This window comes from Bactrocera dorsalis, chromosome 2, assembly GCF_023373825.1.
Source record: "Bactrocera dorsalis isolate Fly_Bdor chromosome 2, ASM2337382v1, whole genome shotgun sequence".
NCBI lineage: Eukaryota > Metazoa > Arthropoda > Insecta > Diptera > Tephritidae > Bactrocera > Bactrocera dorsalis.
This window is the reverse complement of record NC_064304.1, coordinates 48,558,412-48,582,078: the sequence shown is the minus strand read 5'-3', so window position 1 is coordinate 48,582,078 and position 23,667 is coordinate 48,558,412. Positions and strand designations below refer to the sequence as shown.

Below are 23,667 nucleotides of genomic sequence, written 5' to 3'. Positions count from 1 at the left end.
ATAAAAATATGAAAAAATCTGTAATATTGGGCTTATGTAAAATTTTAAATTTGTGAGTTGGCACTCGAAACTCCCGCACCAACAAGTACAGTAAACAAGGAGTATTTATACCCTTCAAGCAATTTGGACGCAAATAACGTGCGAGGTAAAACTATTTATTTTTCTCATTCAAATTTTGACTAGATAAATAAGAAGCTCTTTAGAATAACTTTTGAAAAGAGCCATAAATAAGATCTCTCCAATAATCAAGTATACCACGTTCAAAATTTCAAAAAGTCGGAATTATATGATGAGCTTGCAAAAATAATTCAAATATCTTTCTTGTCGAGACAACATTCCGTACTCCATAAACTCCATTCTTGTTTCGTTTCTTAAAATATTACCGTGATCTTCTCAACGAATCATAAAACCAAGCAGTTATAAAAATGTGGTCACCTTTAAGATGAATTGTCAAAAATCGGTCTCCTGCATTTGTTTGTTAGTCTTTGCTTTCACAATTAGTTCGCATATAAAAAAGAAATGTTAGAAATAAACGTATTGACAAATATTTCATAATTCTTTCGATTATTATGTAAAAATTTTAAGGCATTTAAAATGTTATTTAACTAGCAAAAAAAGCATCCAAATTGTGTATGTAAATATGGTTTTTAAGTGTTACTCTGTGAATAAATATTTGTTTCCCAGATGTTATTGAATCTGGCCACCATTACTATGCTCCTTAACCACCTACAATATTCAACACCCTGTTCGTTTGTCTGAGCTTGCTGATTGCCGACAGTGTTTCGGTTGGCTGCTGTTTCGGGTAATAATGGTAATGGCACAAGTACAACTATTTGCCAATAAATTCAGTTGTTGTTGTAGTTAAAGTGTACTTAATCATGATGTGGGTGGGTGCCTCGAGCAACAAGCTCACCACTCAGACAAACGGACAACAGGCTGGCAGACAAGCATGCGTCCATTTCAGCAGGCAACCATGGCGTATGGGCACTCGCCACATGGGCAAGCGTTGAATCAAGCCAAGCAATTTACCAAGCGCAATTGTCAGATAAAATTGGCAGGTAGCAACTGGCGTGCGGCAGCACACATGTTACTACCTCTAGACTCAATCACAGCAAGCGATAGACCTCGCCACTTTTGTGAGGCACTGGAAGCTGTGAACTGTGTAACAACAGCGCCACTTGCCACCCCGAGCGTTCGCAAATATCACTCGGCACACAGGAGAAGGTGGTTGTGGCGCTTATGGCGCACTGCGCTGTCATATCTAAGGTCATTTGTTTAAGTAATTTGCTGCGCGCACTGATCTACTCAAACTCATATGAATTCCGATTACTTGTTGAACTACTAAGAACGACTGCCCCTAAAATTCTTTATATTTTTGTAGTTACACACATCCACTCACTCTTAAATTATTGGGCGTTGTTATTGAACATGAGGCAGCTTATTGTCTAATGAAATACGTTTACGCCGGCCAAATTATGCATTTTATAATAAAATAACATAAATTTAAATTTTTTACGCGTCACTTGTTAATGACAATAACATAATACTGTTTGCAATGATTAGCATTTTTGCCAATTATTTAACTATTTATATGAAAAAGTAGATATGTATGTGCGCATCTATCCGGCAAGGAACGAAATCATGAGCCATTTCAAATACTTGTTGGATATTGGTTAAAAACTGCATTAGACACCAGTTGACTGGAGTAATAGAGGGGCGCAGCTCTAGACTCTATATCACATCGCCTGTTATATACATATATAAGTATATGTATACTATATATGCGATAATGTAAGCAAGATTCATTTTCTACATATTTATGCGCAGGTGAAAAACAAGTCATTTTATGAAATATTGAAATGAAATTCTTGTGCATGTGCGCTATGTGGATCATGTACCAGAAGTTGCAACAATTTGCACATTATACCTACGCTCAATTATAATAAAAAGCAAGTGTAAAAATTTAATTGGAAATCTAAACTCAAAAGAAGCTTGTTTACTGATAAGATTTTGATTTATCAACATTACAACGAACGCACACATGCTCGTAGTTGCAAGCGGCAAACTTTATAAGCACCGCGAAACCACCAACTGGAACACTGAACAAAAGACTTAAGCAACAAACTCGCAATGTATAAGTGTGACTGTTGAGTAAATATAATAAAAATATGCTAAAATAATGCATAATTATCGCTTCCGTTAATCATTTCAGTAGCTTCTTTTTCACAATAGTCCCTCCTTGGTTCTAAACAAAAAGAGTATTACTCACACATTCGCCCTGCCAATGATCCAAACCATAATTGTGTGGGGCTCCTCAGCTGGTGGTAATGTGCACAACTGCAGCGCTTTTGTGTGCCCCAAAACATGCATTGGCAACAACAATAATAGCATGACAACACGCAACGCCATGAGTCAACACTCACACAAACTCGTACTGCTAGTTAGAATGTTGGTCAAGTTTAACAAATTGCAGCAATATGCAAATTGACAAAAAAGCACAGCACAAAGGCAAAACAAAAGCAGCACTCACACCACAGCATAAATCAACTATGAAAACAATAAAAAACAACAATAAATTTTAATTTTTTATAAGTGAAACTGTTCGCAAAAGAAAAGCAGGGCAAGAGTTGCGGATTGTGTCAGTCTACCATGTGATTTTTCCTCTTTGCACACACTGCTTTATTACACATACAACAAATGCTACAGCGGAGCATGAGCGTGTTGGTGCATGCGAGAATATAGGAAAACATAATACGGTAACAGATCAAAATAAAAATGAGACAATAGTCATGTAATAGTTTGACAACAACAATTTTGCCAACTGCCAACCAAGAACCAACGTTTGCGTGCGCATAAATGTGTGTGTGTCTTTTTTGTATGTGATTGCTGCAATTGATTGCGAGCGAATGTGAAGTGACAAAAACCAATTATTTATATCTAGATGTTGTCTAATTATTAATTAGGTGCTTTATTAGTTGCTTTTATAAACGATTGTACAGTAGTGGTGTGTTCCCAAATTATCAGCGCAAAAGCCTTAAGCAAGACCTATTAACTCTAAAAGAAGTGTTTAGAAAGCAAAGGCGTGCTTGCCATTTCTAGATACCTTTGTCGCTAACAGCAATTTTTTGTGCTCACAAAATACTGAAGCACCCTGCAGATAAAATATATATGTTTCGACCTTTTAGGTCGAACTATCTCCTATTTATTAACGTCTGAATAAATGAGTATACCACGGAAACTTTCGAATTTCAGAAGAAAATTTTTTAGTTGGTAGATTTTTCTAAGTTTCCACTGAGTGAAAATATATCTCACTATTTTTCATTTTTACTAAAAATTTTCATTTTCACAACTGCATCGCTAATAAATGGCTTTATTATATTCGTTGCAAAAATAAACACTTATAAATTTCATAACCCATTTACATGAGCTCAAATATCTATTAACTGGGGTACCACATAGCAGAGTTGCGTGCGACTAACCCACATTGCCTACGCATTTCGAAACCACCAGCAATACAACACCAAACAAATATCAAAATATAGAAAAAATATTAATTCGACTGGTGTGTAGGTACTCGCAGACAAATTTTCGCAAAGAAATGCAAACACACAAGTAAAACCACTCAAGCACGCCCCAAAGAGCAGTGGGAATCAATGACCGACCTCTCGAAACGCCCATAGCGTATACGTAACATGTGACTCGCCAAAGCAGATCTGCCGCACACACACACACACACTTTACGGTTATTATCATAAGGCAAATCACGCCGTTTAATGACAGAGCAATGTAAATAAATTGCCAAACAACAAAATGGCAAGGAGAAAAACATAAAAAACGCTCGTAAACTGCGACTGAGCCAACAACGCACAGCCAATACTTTCAAGTTCATGTTGAAGGCCATCACTCGCTGCTGAACACAAAATCCAAACGCAGCCGGTGGACAGACGGCAATTCGTAGCAGCGACGAACGAGTTGAATTGGCACGCGTATGGCTTGCGACAACCAGCCGAAACCACGTTGGACCCAAAACGCATGCAATTGAGCATTTTCAGCTTTCGAATACTGCGTTCGAAGCACAAACAACAAACATGCCTGGCCGTCTATGCGCCTATGTCTGCTTTATTTTATTACCATTCAGGTGGAAACGCGGCAAGTTGTCGGCGCTGGTATTACTGTTGTTTCTGTCGCAGCGTGGAACGACAAGTGTGACCACTAGTTGCCTATCAGCGGCGTCGATTGCGGGAATGAATCAGTTAAGTTGCTGCAAATAAAGCAAAGCGAATTGGAAATTGCAGCAGATACCGTTAAAATAACTGCGGGCGCCTTCTAACACAAAGTCATGCACACAAACAAATCAGCGCAGCAGACAGGCCTACAAAAGTCTTAGACAGTTTGGCGACCAACCAGTATCGGACGGACCGCACGCATCGACAATGATTTGTGTGCGTATACATATGTATGTATACTATATATGAATATGTGGGGGCAAATGTGTAATGAATATTTGCAGATTTTTTGCACTGACTCACTGCACTCGAAATCCGATTGTTGCGAGTTCGAGATTTGTAGATACGCCTGTGCGCTTGTTTGTCCTAAAGTAGGTGTAGGCAGGTGTGAGTATATGTATGTTTGCGCGTTGCTGGTTTTTCGATTTCGTGCATTACTGGACGCACTTCAAAAGCTTGCCAATTTTAATTTCATTCACAAGTGGCTCAAGCGCACGCGCTCAAACACAACCGGTTTGCCGCTGTGTGAATTTGCAAAAACAAAAACTTGTTTTAAGAACGCGTAAAATTATATACGATGAATAAATCGTATAAGGAAGCTCAACTTCCTGAAAATGAAATTACAGTAGCAACTCAAATAAAAGCACACATTTTTTGTTTTCGATGCTCATTTGTCAAAATTACTAACGTAATTAATTTTAATTATTATTAGGGCATCTCCATTAGTTACAATTTAAGATAAGGTGGGTGTTTCTTAGGCCAGTGCGATTTAAATATTTAAAAAACTTCAAAAGAACTACTAAAACAACAAAAAAGCGAAATGGGCATATCTGTATAACTTTGTTTGAAAAAATATAAGGGCAATAAATTATAATGAAAAATATTCGACAATAGTTATTCATATTTGACAATTTTTTTTGTTCAATTCTATGCATTAACAAGTAAGGAATGGCTAAGTTTGGGTGCAACCGAACATTTTATAGTCTTGCAACTTACAAGAATCAAAGCCAGGGAAATAAGCTATGGTGTAAAACGTCAAGTTGAGAATCGAAATGAAAGCAGTTTTATATGTATATATATATATACTATATATAACTCCTATAGTTACAGACACATAGGTTTGTTAGAAAAACGAAAACCATTATATGGAGTATAAGAAAGATGGGGTAGTATCGACTAAATTTTATCTATTCCTTCGTATACCACGTGATATTAACGTGCTACATTCTAAGGCAACCATCATATAGAGTAAAGTCAGCCGGATGCTCGAAAATCCTGATATTAGTTAAATGGGGGTAAGTCAAGTTTTCATTCAAATTTATCTATTTTAGGCACAAAGATACACTATTATGAGTAAAGCACCTTCTGTAATTTTCATAGAGATAACTCTCATATTGGCCGATATAAGCGGTACAAAGTCAACCGGAAGTTCGATTATCTTTATATTAGATATATGGGGGCTAAGAGAAGTTTTGGTTTGAAATAACCCATTTTTGACTTACAGACATACCATTATCAGAGAAGTACTATCCCTGAATTTCAACTATATATCTCAGGCACTGACCTATAATTCCGAACAAAAATCAACTATAGGTACTGGGGTTCAAATATTCGGTACCTAGGGTCATACATTACCTTATGGCCAACAATTTTTTTAATCCAACAAAGACCGTTCAAAACCCTGGGATTTTTGGCATTATTCATGCAAAGTTTAATCCCGTTACATTAATTGCTTATTGATTTCTGTACTGGAAACTGAACGAATCAATTGGAATTTAAATTTGTGCTATATGAGAAGTGGACGTGAATATTGTGCGATCAAGTTTCATCAAGATATCTCAATTTTTACTCAAGTTAGTACTTAAATTTTAGTAAGTATAAAAATAAAAGTAGTTTGATTCGATGTATAAGCAAATATTCAAAGCATATCCTAAGATACATAAAAATTAAGTAAAAATGGTTAGCATTATTTTTTTAAATTTCAAGTTTTTGCTTCACTTTTAAAATTATGGTTCTTTTTGTGCGAAGTGGGGTAAAAAAAATAATTTTAGTACCAGCTGACTAAAGGTAATTTCATTCAATAAAAAGTTGGTTTTATATTACTTTAAATATATGGATCTTAACGGTAACGACGATCAAGCTTAAATATTAAAATTTACCTAAGTCAAAAGAACGAAACACAAGGAAAATCATTTAGAAGAGCCGTCTCCTTACTAAGAAATTCTTCTTACACTGATGAGTGCAGGTAGATTTATAAGCCTTAAATAAAATATATTGATACTTATATTTGATTAGAAAAATAATGAATATACAAGTGCGCGTCAAATATACGAGTCTGCGAAATCTTCTGATGAATGTTAGACAAAGGCAAGACCATTGAATTAACATGAAGAGTAAAATCAAGTTTTGTGTTCATCGTTTCTCCCAAGCCAATAAAATTATGCACTTTCGGTATCTAAATTATAAACTAAAACAGCAGATTTTATAATTTTTTTTTTAATTTGCGTGCATATAAAAGGCAATGACCAAACCATTTTCTCGAGCAATTAGGTAATCATTTCACAAATTTTATCTGATTTTCATCTCTCGCTTCAACTATCGGAAAAATCTTTAAGCTGCGCTAAAAAATTAATTGTTTAAATATTGGAAATACGCGTGCAAGCGCACTCATGCTCATCGGCGTCTGGTTAAACTAACGTGCTGTGCATTACTTGCCACTTGCAGGTGAACCGGTGAGCAGGTTCACCTTTTATCTGCGCATAGATTTTCTCAGGTAGCCAACATAAGTGACCAGTCGTTTTCATTGGTCACACACGCTTGTTTTCATTTTGTGTCAGTGCATATGAAAAATTTATTAATTACGATGCAGTTTTCAATGTATTCTCCAGTTGTAAGAAAGTTAACAGGAGAGAGAAAATATAAATTTTATTTTTTTATTTATTTCATTTTGCTTATTATCTTGTACATATCTTTAGTGAAATCAAAGGCGCATTTGCATAAATATTTGAATATGAAATAAAAAAAAAATTTGATATTTTTGTGAGAAAGTTGAGACAAAGCCGTTACTTTATGAATAATATTCCACTGTGGACTTATCAGAATAATTAATTGAATGGATAGATGAAGGTCTGTTCATTTTGTTTTTTTTTTCTATTTGGTATAAAGTTTTGAAATAAAAAATGGAAATTTTAAATACTCGTGAATAGACATTTATTGATTTTGCTCCTCAATTGCTGAAAATGTTTGACATGGCACTTTATGTTTTGAGCAATTTCTAAAGACCCAATTTCATCGTTGAATACATAACTTGACCCCAACACCCAAAGAGAAAAAACGATTGATGTATTCATATTTCAATACAGTTAGCGGTAAACCTACATACAGCAACACATGTAAAACATGACAAACTTTGAGTTGGGTTGGTCTACAAAGTCGTATTCTAATTATTTTGTTCTATTTCAGCACTACCCGCACATGTCGCTCAAACTGCAACAAATCCATTGCACGTCAGCTCGACACACGTCAGTCACATATTAATTTTTTTTTTGTTGCGCTTAACTGCATTGACCCGTGAGTGCAACGCCAATGGAAAACAAGAGCAAATTAACAGCGTTTTGCGTCTACATTTGCACGCCCAGCCTGCTTTGATATTGACCTGCACTCAGGTCTTTTGGATAAATGAGCATTTGTTTCTTGCGTTTTCATTACTTTTGGTTTGCATAATACATTGCCAAGTTTAATACATAAATAAACGAGAGAAAATAAAATAAAATAATATCTTTTATCTTTGAATTAAAATTGTGTTGTTTGTAAGTGAATATTAACAAATTCACACTTTCAAATTTTTTCTACAAGAATTTTGCTTGGAAACAAGAATTTTAAACCGAATGTTAAGATTTAGGACTTGAAGAAAATTATGGAAGCGATTTGTGGCCTAATTTTATATTAGTGAGGTGAAAAAAACTGTTAAAAATGAAAATGCTATTAAAATAGCTCACATTTTTTAAAGCTTTTAATGGATTATACTTTGCGGATAAATGTAACTATACAAAAATAAAAAATAAATTCTTGTATAAAAATGCTAATTTATGTTACATGAAAATGATGTTATTAGTTTATCTGCTTTAAAATATAATTGCTGTAAGGAATATTTAGAAAATGGTAATTCTTTCCGATAAAAAAAATCGTATATTTTTCTTCATTTTAGAATTCCATAACAGTCATTCCCTTTAATTATAAAGAACAGAAAAAACACGAAATATGAATAATGCAAAAAAAGCAACATAATGTATATCCAGAAGTTATACAATAGTCGCTGTTCTAAGCATTAAGATTTAAAATGCTTAACTTTCAAGATAGAATGTTTCAAAATATTTGTATTTTACTTTTAAGTAATTTCTAAACATACAAATTTCCGGTACTTTCAGAAAGCCTTCTGTATACACAGTGAAGCAAATGAGTTCAATATTATATGTTTTCATGCAATGATAGTAAACTCAAATAATAATTATAAGAGATTTTCAATCAAAAGAACCTTTCCCTTTCTGTTTCAAATTTTCGAGACAAAACTAGGTATTATCCTTTCTCAGTTACGCTCAGGTTAATGCTTAATTTTTGAACAAAAAACGTACTTGTAAGTTAATAATTTTTGTATTTTTCATTACAAATGAATTTAAAAATGATTTTTGAATATGTCTCAAAAATGCTTATAATAGTTTTTTTTTCATCCAAAGGATTATTTTAATTTATGTCTCAAAACAAATAAGTATAAATTATGTGTTTTCATTACTTCCTCATGGTTACTTACGAATTTCATTTCGCTGAGACAAATTTGCCGCGTATCCACTGGGGTTACAATAGGTAGTTTGGAAATTGTACACAAGAAATGCACAAATCACAATAATAGCTGTGTAAACTCTTTCTCAAAAGCAACAGCTACAACAACAATGCTCAAACACTTTTCTGCACTTTTTTATGCAAATTATGCACACTTTTATTTTAACACCACAAATTTCCTTGCTATTTGCTTTGGATATTTACTATTTTCTCGTGTTTGGATATGCTGCGAAAGCACAACTGTTCGTACATGTATGTATGTATGTAAACAGCCAAATTGCACTTTGATTTAAAACAAAAATTATAACAAATAATCTTTTTGTTTACGTCTTTGGTTTCGTGGTAAAAATATATATGTAAATAGATGTAATATATATTATTTGAAGTTAACCGCGCGGTGCCTTTATCTGTAGCAATCACAATTGGCGTTGCACTCCTTCGATTCGTACTTTGTACAATTTCAAAATTTTTACGTGTTCACTGGGGCAGACGTGCGGTTTGGTCAGGCGTTCGAGCAATCTGTCCGTCGTGCACTGGGGTAGTTAGTTGAGTGTCGGTGCCGTTGGTTGGTTGGTTGTCGGTTGATTGTTGGCTGTGCGCTTTTGGAGGTATTAAGAGACTTGTGGTAAGACACTTAATGAATTCCAGTGGATATGCTTAGTTGGTTTTATATTAAACACGAAACAATAAGATTTGCTAACATTTTACTCTCAAATTGGAGCATAAACTTCAGCAAAGAGACTCAACTGGCATGAGAGAGCCCGTACATTTAATGAGTGTGCGAATACATGAGTGAATTTTCCAGTGTTTTGCTAACAGGCGTACGTGATTAACCGATTGATGTTGAGTGAATTTCAATGTTTTTAGTAGTTTACTTGCTCGTCATTTTAGCTGCGTGCTGCTGCCATACTCAAGCATGCTAAACGTTAGCTCGATTCTGATGTGCCATGAAATTCTCTGTGTGTGCGAGTATTCTTTTCCTTAATTTAGTTGTATTCTCGTTAAAAACGACTTTCACTTGCGCCAAGGGTCATTTAACGATACGCGTTGCTGCAGATGCTGACGCCGACGCCGACGCCGACGCCGACGTGTTGCGTTACATGAAATGCATATAGTGAATCATTAGCGACTTGTCGCTAATGCAAACAGAATCTTTATTAAAATGCGAGTTAGTCACGAGATGAAAAAATCATTACATATGTGACATTAAAACACGATTTTAAAGATTTTAAGGAAGCGTGTGAAAGTCGTCAATTAAAACGAACGATTTGTAAAGCTTACACTTCACCTTTTAATTTAAGCTCGAACTGCTGATAAGATTCCTTAAATAGAAAAACTTAATCTTTAGAAGCAAAGAGCTATTTTATTTAAATAAATAAGAATTAATCAGTTTAACACGTTTTTAGACTTACACGTCTCTGAAATATAACTATGTATCATTTTAGGAAATTTCACTGATTTGCAAAAAGTATTTTAAGCGAACTTTCCTTTCAAAATCCCTTATACTAAAATCAAATATAATAAAGTGAGATGCTTTCAAGCCTTAATATCATTACTCATAAAATATTTCTGCATTCGAAAAGCGCTTCACTGAGTACATTGCCATTTAAAGTTTATGACTTTTATGGTATTACTGGAAAGGGCCTACCTGTTAACAACTCTTTTTATGAAAAACTATGCTTAATTGTACAATGAAGGGGTATAATAAGTTTGCCACGAAGTTTCTAACACCCAGAGGAAAACGTCGCAGACCCTATGAAGATCAGGGTAACGAGCTAAGTCGATGTAGCCATGTCCGTCTGTATATACGCAAAATATTTCCTCAGTTTTTGAGATATCGATTTTTTTTTGAGTCCTCCAATGTTTATGAAATGAAGTCTGCACGTGCAATTCGCGCTCTGTCGTTCCATAACCGCTTCAAGAGCTTATTCTAGTAAACTTATCAATAACAACTAATAAACGAATATCGTATTATATTTTATACTTGAAAATGCAAATGACACGCCCTGAATCTAAAACTGTACCATGTTAACCGCATTCATAGCCATTGATTAACACTTATTAAAGCTAATTTCCTATGTTTTCACGCCTCTACGAATTGCCTTCAAAAAATTATTATTATTTTCAATTTCGTAATTGCAAATTTTTCACGCGCAAAACGCAATTTTAATACGCATTTGTATATACACTAAGTAGCTAATTAAAAATCATTGATCAATAAATCACGTCTTGCCGAATTCAATACATACTTCGAGTAGCAACATATCAATAATGCAAAAATGAAAGTATGAACTACTTTTATTTCATTTAGCATTGGTGAGCAAGTTTTGCTTTTCATTCCACTCGTAAATGCTTAAATGTGTTTACAAATGTTTTTAATAGAACAACCTACAATTTTGAATGCATATTTTTTCTATTGTAATATTCTACATAATTATATATTTGCATAATTACAATTGGCGATAATAGCAGCTGCATCCAAATGAGGGACTTTGCGAAGAAACTTCCGTATTTAAACGCAGCGGTGCAAACGAACACGCACACTATTTTTATTAGCACGAGGTGTTCTTTTGTAGACGGAAATGTAAATATTCACCCTGAAATAGGTTTTTCTTTTGATATTGAACTGAGTAAGTAGGTGCTAGCTTTAAATTGACCAAGGTAATAATAAATACTCCAGACGGTCTATTTATACACAATTATTTTAAATAGCATATATGTTTACGTAAATTCATAGTGATGTGCTTAGTGTTCATTAAATTCTTATGATAAACAGTAAGCTCGGACTCGTACGAAAGCAAGTAAAAAATAATAAATGACTTGGTAATTAGTTTGTTAGAAAGAGTTCAGCGTCCTAAGCATGTCATCCACAAATTGTTGAAATACAATTCTCTTTAAAGAGACCAACTACCGTTCAGAATATGTTCGAAATTTTCTGTAAATAAATCTTTTTCCAGTTTTTGGTAAATTTTTTAGCACTCAGTGATTGTTTTTGAGATTTTCTATTTTTGTACATAATGGCTATTTAAGCAGAACTCAGTGTACTAAGTAGTTGTAACAAATAGTAAATAGATAAAACCGCTTGCCTATACATGCTTAAAATATTTGAACAAACGTCGTCTGTAAGTTTTGAACTTTACATTATGATTTTAAAGCAAAATCCATTATTGTTCAGAAAATTATTCAATGAATTAAGGGATGTGGGACTTCAAGCTCGCCGACCCATATAAATCTTTCTAGAATTCCATTAGATTTTTTACTTTCCAACAAAGAGAGCTCCTCACATATGGCAACTCTGATGCAAAATATGTCGGACTTGAATCATTCACTTAAAAGTGGAACTGTCATTATTAAGCAACAAAGTAAAAATATTAATTTTTAAAAATTTTTGCTAATTCACTGGTGCCAACTCAATAATTATCCAAAGCGCTCGTACAACAACATTGAATTCTCCGTCACTTCCGTAACTGCCGAACTACAAAAGACTTAAGCGACAAACTACATGTAATTGCTTGCACATAATGTATGCACATACTTGTACTTATGTATGTACACATCTGTGTGCGCAAATAATGACATACGTGCGGTTATGAGCATGCATAATTGCTTTCATTATATGACGCTGCATTTCACAATTTTCACCTATTTTGTTTACTAAAATCACAATAACAATAAACAGGAAAAGATACTTACATATGAAAATATGTCACCAGCATGACTTGAGTATTTATTTTCATCTTACGCTAAGGACAGCTGCTTAGTATGAAAATTTGATGCGAAAATGCTCATAATTTTTAATTTAACCTTGAGGGATTTAGTTATCGGTTTTCAAAAGTTATTGGCTTCTGTGCTACTATATATAATTAAATTTAAACTCTTTAATGGATTGAATTTTAGAATATCAATATTTCAGAAAAACTAATTAAATTGTTTTTCCACCTGTAACATTTCGAAGCTTGCTTAAGTCTAATTTTTTTTTTTTTTGAATTGGCAACTCGGCCAATTTTGAACACCTTCATGATTCATTTCTACACAGCAGTATACGGATTGGTGCAGCAGTTGCGTGTTGTGTGGGGCCATTCACTTGGAGCCCAAACGGTTCAATAGTGCTCAAATTATTCGATTGTACTATACATACACAGATTCTATGGACATCACCGTATGATCCGGAAGAAAAAACGGTTTTAATTTTTTATAAAATTTGAAATTTTTTAAAAGTATTATATATTTACTGAAAGTAGTATTTAAAACTTTCAACAAATCAGCAGCAATCAAGGCAGTAACCTCGTACCGCACATCGGCCAGAAGTGTCGTGGGAAGCAGTGCATCAGTTGAAAGTTTTGCCAAGAATAAGCAACTTTTCTTCTACTGGGTGCCAGGCCACAAAGGCATCGAAGGCAACGAAATAGTGGATGAGATTGCCAATAATAGTGTGCGGCTAAACTCCGAAAACGTGAAACCCATGCATTGTCCATACCAAGTTCCCGACAGAATCATGGTGAAGAAAATCAAAACGTGGTGGAACGAGTTACCTGGGTGCATAACTGCAAAAGTCATGTGCAGCACGATGGCACTCGATAGAAGAAACTGAAGGAAAATGATCTGAATACAAACTGGTGATGAAAGATCGAAAAAGCTACAAGAAATGTTCAGAGCAGGGCACCAGGAAAACAGTGGAGCATCTCTTGTGCCCCTGTCCCGCATTGGCAAGACTACGCTATAAGTATCTGGGGTCCCCAAGGAATTATGCACTGGAGGCCGCAGAATCTGTTAAAATTCGCGTCAAGCGCAGGCATTCTAAAGAATGACTACTTCTCTTGGACTTAGGAAGTGAACTCCATCTGATATCAGAAAGGACCAAAACTGGTCTATACGTGGCTTATTGGCCTACCAGTTTAACCTAACCTGAATACCTATCCAAAAATAGCACTTATGTTATATAATATTAATTTATTTTCCTTTCCATCAGATATTTTTTTTAATGGTCAAAATAAAATACATTTATAATGGTCATTTAGTAACAGGTCACTGAATCCAAATTGAAACACGCAATACAAATGGTATAATTACAAGAAGACGAGCTTACCGCATTTAAAGCCAATATTGTAAAATTAAATTTTACGTACGTTACGATTATGTAAACTTAATTTTCGTTTTGCATCTCAGAAAATGTGCGCTGTTATTTACATTATAGATGCAAAAATGTTCAGTTTAATAAGACTCAAAATCAATCGGTATATTATTGGGCGTATGTTGAAGAACACAACACAAAAATATTAATTTATTTTTTTTCACATTATACGTAAACATTTTGTTTCATTGGTAATATTTCATCAATGTGTGTGTAAAGGCATACTTTAGTGTCGCACATATGATATTTTGATTTGAAAAACATACGGCTAAAATATACCTCGTCATATCTTTGTAACTATAAGGAAAATCAGTACAATATTTTACCAGATGATGAAAAAAATGACGTACACGATTATTCGCATGTTTTTAGTCTGGAACTCGCTTACGATATATCTTTCTAGTCTTTTTATCGAAATTTGGGTTGTAAGAATACCAATTTTATTTTGACATTTCATATATCCCCATCTCATCATTCACAAGCTCAGTAAATTGTATGAAAAAATCTGCTATACAGTTCAAACCTGGTTCTTGTTTTTATTCCTCTTTCTAAAATTAAAAACACGAAATTAGTTATACTATTAAAGCATTTATCAAATATAAACCTATATGTGATATGCACTTAATAAATTGACTTTGATATTAGTGTGTTTTAACCCAACTCGATCGAACTCAGGGCTCAAATTCAAATGCATACAATTTTTGAAATCGTTATTATTATTTTTTAACTTAACTCGAATTCAAAGTCAGAGTTGAAAACACTGAACTTGTAAAATAAAAATATTCAAGGCAAATGTACAGATAATCAGACAAATGAAACAAAGCCAATCAACTGTGCAACCGACAACCTTATTAATAACTCCATTAGCGCGGCAAAACTTATTAAAAATCAATTTGATTGCTTTCAAACCACAATTTTAACTTTTTGCCTTCATGCAAGTTTACAGTTTTTGAGCTGTTTTTTCTTTTTTGTTCATTTTGTTTGAAGGGAAACAACAAAAACACGAAGCCAGCACGTGGAGCAGCGTACTCACTTCACAGGGTTAGTAAATGGAGTGCTTTACAACAATGAAAACTAACTAAACAAACCTCCCCAAATATTTATTGTATGTACAAACAAATTTGTACTTGAAATGTATCCCTGCAAATTGTGCAATTGATCTTCAAAGAGTGGATTTCCGTATTACCCTCTATTGGGTACAATATGGATTGAATTAGTCTCCAATATATACCTTTAGGATACAATTTGATACTAATTATCCCAAACATATATATTTTGGGTATGGTTAGTAATAAATTCTTTGAATTTTTGTTTACATTTCTACTCAATGTTGCCATGCACTTTTATACATTTGTCTATTACTAAATACAGTTTAAATATAATTTACAATCTCTCAATAATTTCAAATACAATCTAGATTCTAGAAGAATGATTAAAAAAGAAACAGAAAAGAATAAACTTCGTTTGAGATGACGTTGACTTATGCGTTTCTATCCAACTTGTCAGAGTTGACGAGAATAAAAAGATACCCCTGAATGAGCCAAATTGCTCAAAGAATGTACCTCTTCTACAACTAAGAAAGGGCTAAGATCGGGATCAACCGAACATTTTATACTCTTGCAACATTGAAGAATGAAAGCCAGGGAAATACTTTAAGGTGTAAGGTTTTACACCATATAGTAATCACATAGACTGATATTAGTTATATAGGGGCTAGGCCAAGTTTTCTTTGGCACAAAGATAGACTCCTCACACCTAAAACACGGTATCTTGTTTTCATTGAGATAACTCACATACTCGTATTGGCCGACATATGCAGTACAAAGTCACCCCGAAGTTCGAAAATGTTTATATTAGGTATAGGTGGGCTAAGGGAAGTATTGTTCCGATTCAACAAACACATTGACCGGCATTTCTGATGAAATGTCAACTATAGGTACTGGGGTCTAAATAAATTATTTGGTACCTAGGGACTTGAGCAGGTTTTATTGGAATTCAACAATTTTTGGTCATAAGGTGGCACATACTAAAGACATTTGTCGTGCAAAGTTTTATACCGTTATATTAATTGCTTCTTGATTTGAGTACTGGAAACTGAACGGAAGAAGTGGAATTTAAAACTGTGCAATATGTGAAGTAGGCGTAGTTGTAGTCCGATTTTGCCCATTTCCATACTGTGACATAATACTATAAGAAGAATGCCACTTACTTACAAAATTTTGTCGAAATCGGTTGATCGGGTCCCGAGATGTGGGATTTCACCAAAAAGACGCCGTGCCACGCTCATCGTCCAGCTTTCACACCGGCTCCCAATAAGCTTTCTCATACCATCTAGGCGGTAAAATTTAATGTCTTTGGTATATTTAGTTATTGGTTTATCGTGCTTTTAGTAGTTAGTAGCAGTGGTCCGATTACGCCCATATACGAATTCGATTTTTTTTTGTACTAAGGAACCTACATACCAAGTTTTATCAAGATATCTCAATTTTTACTCAAGTTACAGCTTGCACGGACCGACAGACAGACCCACAGTTCTCGTCATCCTGATCATTTACATATATATATATAACCTGAAGCTCGATTAGTTTTACGTGATACATACAACCGTTAGGTGAACAAAACTATAATACTCTGTAGCAACTGGTTGCAAGAGTATAAAAAAACTGAATTTGTGGGTAGTTTGTAAACAAGTGTCGCGTAAAACATAAATGCGACTTTGATGATGTAGAATAAAAATTAATGTGTATCACATTTGAGGATAAAGTTGCTAATAAAATAAATGCTTATATGATCGATAAAACAGTAAAACAGGTAGTATATATAAGTAGTATATATAAATAGTATTTACAGTTTTCATTACTATTTTCAGAATTTTTTCAGGAGGAATCAATGAAAGAATGGTGTTGGTATTGCGATCTACCATTAAGCCTACGTTTGAGAAGACAAAATACTTAAAAAAATTTATAAAAAAAATAAGAAAGGCCTAAGTTCGGGTGCAACCGAACTTTGGTATTTTATGTATACATATACTTTACATAACTCATACACTAACCGACAAATGCGACATTCGATTTTCTAGAAAAACGAAAATCATTACGTCGTGTATATGGAGTTGAGGTAGAATCGACTCGGTTTTATCTATTAACTATTATCATGGCACATACTCCAAAAGGTTCTCTAGGTTTTATTAATGTACCTCACATACAGTCACCAATCATATGGACCAAAGTCATGCGAATATTCGAAAATCCCTTTGTTAGTTATATGGGGGCTAGATCAAGTTTTCGCTCAATTAATTATTTTTAAAAATCGATTTTCAGTAGTCAAAGTGGATTAAGAATCGATTCTTGACATTCGAAAAATCGATTATTTTACGAGAAAACTCGGTTCTCGAGTAGAATCGGAATCGAGTTTACCATCCCTCCTGGCAGCCATCGGGGCACATATAAAACCTCCGCACAATAACCACCACAAAAAAAATGACTTTTTTTCTATGTAATTTATATAGAAAACAGAAAATTTTAAATAGGCACCTCTTAATATTAATATTAGGAGCTCATCTTTTAAGTGACTTTTTTTTACAAATTTTCGAAAGTTTTGACCCTGTTTTTCAGTTGAAAAAAAAGGTTGCCTCAGAATGGCACACCCTAATATATATGTATTATATATACATATGTCATGTCATAAAGTAACCGCCATAATTGGCATAAGGTTTTACCATATACTTACATAATACTATATCCTAAACCACTAAAGCTACAAAAACTCCATTCGCCTGGAGTAAATATTATAAAAAATCCTACCTAACATTCTCACATAGCGGTATTATTAAGGGGTTACATAGGTTTCCTCGGATAAAAAAAATCTTTTTTCAACAATTTTCTTCTCATAAAAAATTAAATATTTTAATAAAAAAAATTATTGTAACAAACATACACTATTAACAATGAAATTCTGAAATTTCCGGAAAAACGTAAAAATTAAAATATCGCGATTTTTTTATAGTTGTAGTCGAAAAAAAGCCTTCGTCCAAGTCTTTAAGAATTGTATCTCAAAGACCTGTGTAAAATTTAATGAAGACTAATTGAGTAGTTCTCGAGAAATTTTGCCAACCGACTTCAAAAACACAATTTCGAAAAAAACGATGGCGCACATAACCCAGCTGGTATCGAGTCCACAAGTTCTCAAGGCTGTATCTCCGAAAATATTATTCGGATCAATTTAAACATTTTGGACATAATGATCAAATCGCAATGGGCAAAATCGGACTGCAATCACACCTACTTCTCATATAACACTTTGCACGAATAAAGCCTTTAGCGTATGCCACCTTATGACCATAAATTCTCCAAATCCAACAAAAACTGTTGAAGCCTATAGGTTCTGAATATTTGCACCCATTACTTATAGTTAACTATTTACCGCAAACTGAAATTCTGGAATAATCTTTTCCTGATAATAGTATGTATGCATTTCAAAAATGGATTGTATCGGGACAATGTTTCGCTTAGCTCCCATGTACCTAATACAACGATTTTAGAACTTCCAAGTGACTATGTACCGCATATATCGGCCAACATGTGAGTTACCTCAATGAAAATAAAACTGCGTGTTTTACTGATAACATTGTACCTAAAATATATAAAATTGGGCGAAAACTTGACTTAGCCCCCATATAACAAACACATAACATCCGGGTGACTTCCATATGATTGGTGATGATATGTGAGGTACCTTAATAGATATCAGGTAACATTTTATAAGTATGTGGCAGGTTATATATAATGTTGGCTAAAATATATAAAATCGGGTCAATACATCCCCAGTATCAGAATTCAAACCGATAAAAAAAAGTAGTAGGTGTCATGAATTCATACATATCCATCAAACCAAGGTCAAAGCAGAATTTGCATCAGTTTTGGGTGTCATGGAAACCAATTTTATCGGTTTTGCTATCAGAAACAAACCAAGAAGATAATCGCTGACAGATTTGACATAAGAATAATACAAGAAATGTCTTAGTTATTGAATTTTTGGAAAAAAAGTTGGATATTTAAAAAAGATTTACATAACGCAATAAACGTTATTTAACACACAAATGCGTCTTATTCATTCGATAAATGTTATCTCTTAAAATCTTCCTTTAAATCAGAACTCATTAAAAACTTTAATACAAGGAGCTTTCGAAAGTAAACAGGACTTTTTAAATCTAGCGGCCCCTGGTGGCGCCATCTATGTGTTGACTGGTGCGTTAGAATTTACTATCTTTATCGATTTTCCATTGAATTTCATGACATTTCATTAATTGGAAGTGAAGTTATTGCGTTTTAAGTGTCAGTATGAAATTGAGCTTCGAACAAAGAGCCAGCATTAAATTTTGGTACAACTTTTTCAAAGTGGTTGTAAGAACATAAATGACGATCAACATGTGGGCCAATCAAAATCCGTGATCACCGAAAATTCCATTGAAACTGTGCGTGAATTCGAAAATCATCCGAAATCATCATTGAAATTTATGGAAATTGAAGTGAACATCTCCAAAATATCGATTTCTCGCATTTTGACCAAACATTTGGGCTTACGAAAGGTGTGTACACGGTTTTTTCCGCACTAATTGACTCACGACCAAAATTTCTCAGAATCCAACATTCGAAGGACATCATTGTGATCAATTATTTGACCAAAAATCACATTTTAACGATTAACCACTCCCCGTATTCACTTAAAATGACACCGTGCGACTTCTTCCTTTTGGGAAAAATGCATTTGCCCATGAATGGATAGCGTTATGCAGAAGTAGAGGCCATTCAAAAGTCTTGCACCGGCATACTGGCGGGCATACCGGCCAAGGAGCTAAAATACTCTTTCGACATGCTTTTGGACTGTGCAAAAAGCTGTAATGAAGCAGAAGGAGACTATTTTGAATAAAATAAATGGATTTTGTCGAAAAAACCATTTGTTCTGTTTTTTTTTAAAGTCCTGTTTACTTTGAAAGCACCTTGTAGGGTGGCTTCCATATGCATTCATTTTCAAGTTTTGTCACATTAGTAAACAGCAGATTCGAATATTGGTTTTGCGTTTGCTCAAAAAAACGAAAATCCAATCAGATTTTGTAACACCATCGAAAATCAGAACAGAATTGGTTTGCAATAACTATTCAAATATATCTTGGATTTCACAACACTTCTGATTATTATGTTTAAATTCACTTACGTTTTCCATTTTACAGCGTAAAAAGCAAAACGCGCGTAAACAGCTGATTGTGATTTGCGACAAATTGCCTCTGAAAATAGCATAGTTGTAATTTGGTCGCAAAATAAATTGCATATAAAAATGAACAGCTGTCTTGAGACATTGCCATTTTGTGAAGTTTGCAATTAATGTCAGAAGTTTTCGACTATAAAAGAGTACCCCTATTATACGTCATTGCATTTAATGGTACTACCTCTTTCGGTTGTTTCATAGAATTGGTTCTTGTGACTATTAATGATTCACCCTCCATTAATACCCAAATTAAACTGAAAATAATACTCCAATTATAAAAATGGTTAATAACGGGAAAATTCCGATGGGATATTTAATTTTTAAAAATATAGATTTACAAATACGAAATTCGCCCGACACGCTCCTGGTTACCTGAGGCTCCGGTTGATGAAAGTACAAGGAAGTACTTAAGCCATCAGTAGCATTTTGTACCTATTGGTCGCATACGAGTACAAACATTAAGTGTAATAGATAATTAAGTCACTATTTATCTCGATTGCAAGCACGACTACTGTGTTACTGTTACCAGCTTTGGAAATTATTCAGGCAGATCAACACAAACGGCTAATTTGTTCGGTTGATTGCTACCGGATCATGCCAGTCGGCAAACGTCCACTGTAAAAGTTCACTCGCTAGACTGAAATTCATTTGCTCGTTGGTCCCGTGTTATGTTGATCGGCCTTGAACTTGAAATATGAAACGTGATATTTATCTGCCACACACTCAATCGATGAGACTACAATATTCATGCATATATTTGCACACATGTGCCAATGTAAAGTTTTGCATAGATTTGTATATACTTATGTACATGCGACTGCGAAAATATATGGAATCATTACGGATGTGACCATACAACAAATGTATATTTACTTTTACATATACGTCGCTAATCATTTACTTATGTAGGTAATGCATTGAAAATAACGACCAAATGTTCTTTCTATTCTCCGTAATAATGTTATAAACATATTAGTTAAAAACTATCTGTTAAATAACTAAAACATTCTCTACTTAGTAAGTTTATACCGTTAATATCAACAACAACTAAGATATTTTTACGGCTCGATCAAGATACAAATGATTCCTTAAAGCATCTTAAAGTACATACATACCTTCTGCTTAGTAGTTCCCTACGAAAAGTGCTAATAAATGAAAAGTTCGAAACTTAAATTATTATAATAACAGTTTTTATAAAATATTTTATTTTGTCAAGCGTTGGTGAATTAGTTCTCCCATCATGTTACAGCAAGTATAATTGCTTATCTAAAACTAATCAAGATAGATATAGACTTTTACGAGTCTATACATTATATAAGTTATAACTATGCTCCAAACTAAGATACAAATAGGATCCCCTCTGTGCAATATAATTTAAAAAATTAGGCTTAAAAACCACAAAATATATATCAACCAATGTTCATGAGGTCAAATCTTTCCGATACCTTCTTAGAAAGTGTGATAATGCATGAAATGTGACAATTACCATGCCAACTCCCCATTTATCACAATCTTAATATCCATATGATTCTTTCACAGTATACACATAAATCGACGTCAAAAATTTGTCGAAATCGATGAATAACTGTTCAAGCCACCACATACCGAATATATGGACACCAGTGTCTATGTCTCAGTTTTTACCGAAAATAAAGTTGTATCTGTGAGATGTATTATTGAAATTTAGAGATAATATTTTTTTGATAATCGGAATAATCAGGTCTAAACTTCCCTAGGTCCCATATGCCTAATACAAAGATTTCGAACGAATATAAGTATGTATAAGTTATCTTAATGAAATTCAGAGAGCGTATCTTTCTAATAGTAAACTGCCCTTTTACTTTAAGTGGATAAAATAAAACCAATACTGCTGGTATTAGCTCCCTTATAGTAATTCTAAATTTTTTTTTTTACTTAATACCATATATACAGGGTTTATCCAGAAACTAATAGGACTGAGTCGATTTAAAAAAATTTATTAAACCAATCGTTACAATTCTTGAAAAACTTTCAAAATAGGCTCCTTCTGCGTCGATGCAGCGCTGCCAGCGCGATTTCCAAGCATTGAAGGCGTCACGGAAGGCATTCTCCGAAAATAGCCTTGAGAGACAGGTGCCTGCTGCTTGGATTCCCTCTTTCGTCTCAAAAGGCTGAAATGTGGTTGCCTTCTTTGGGCGAGGTGACGCCGGCGTGTGCCACTCGGAAGATGTCAGATTGGAACATCTGGCTAAGCCTGCTTGATCATATTAAACGACTCTGCTGCATTTTCGGCTTTCACCACTCACATAAATGGAGATATGAAATTTCATCTAAAATTCTATCGTGATCATAAAATTTAATACTTCTGAATTCTTCAGTGAATTATCGCACTTTTAACAGTTTTCAACACAACCTTTATATGAAGGGTAGGAGTGGTTATTCATTTTCACAGGTTAAGAAGAGGAGCTAGAAATACTCGGTCTTAGCAAATTTGGTCAATTTATCTTTGGTAGATTTTGAAATATATGATTTAAACCTCTCATACAAGGATCCCCGGTAGCCTAATTTGTGACTTAATGAGTTTTCGGTTAACAGTATTTTTTAGGGTTTCTATGATTCGGATTCAGCACATTTACAAAACCAACCTGCGCTAGGTGCAAAAAAACACGTACTAAGTAGTTAGTTTTACGTTATACAAACTTTTGGGCGAAAAAAGCTATTAAACTGTAATATAGCATCATTAAGTGAAGGTACATATACTAATTATTAATTTAGAGTGTAACGGACATGACATTGTTGACATTCCAAAGAGGGTTTACAATTTCAAGTTTACACAGTTCATCTATGCGAGACGAATGTTTTCTGTCTTCGCTTATAGTTGGCGAACATTAGAGGTCCTACATCTTTTGATTTCTTGAGGATTGTAGAATATATTCTGTATGAGGGGTTATTCAGAGTTTGAATTTACTCGAATGGAATACTCATTGGAACAATCCGATGCAACCGCATTGTTTATGATCATCATAGCTACATATTAACCATCAAATAGTACCATTATTTTATGAAGGTTGTTGAGGAAGGAACGAAGATACTTACTTTATCTATGCTACCGGTGGAGCACGCAAGATATTCGTCATTTCATCGATTCTGGCATCAATCATGATGTCGAAATACGATATTGCTTCCCTTGTTGGGGTCGTCAAGTAAAAATTGCGCTTACCTGTAGAAGCT

The 23,667-nt window shown here is 34.0% G+C and overlaps 1 protein-coding gene across 2 annotated transcripts in view; it reads right to left on the bottom strand.

The window, feature by feature from the left end:
* LOC105233793 (uncharacterized) overlaps positions 1-23,667 on the bottom strand; it is a 90,395-nt gene that overhangs the window by 34,371 nt on the left and 32,357 nt on the right. The window contains exon 1 of one of the 2 annotated variants that reach the window (XM_011215955.4): positions 9,034-9,702. The exons of the other annotated variant lie outside the window; for it this stretch is intronic. Coding sequence (XP_011214257.1) covers positions 9,034-9,042 — 9 coding nt within the window. The 5' untranslated portion in view covers positions 9,043-9,702. Of the gene's footprint in view, positions 1-9,033; positions 9,703-23,667 lie in introns of those variants that run through there. 2 annotated transcript variants of the gene reach the window in all.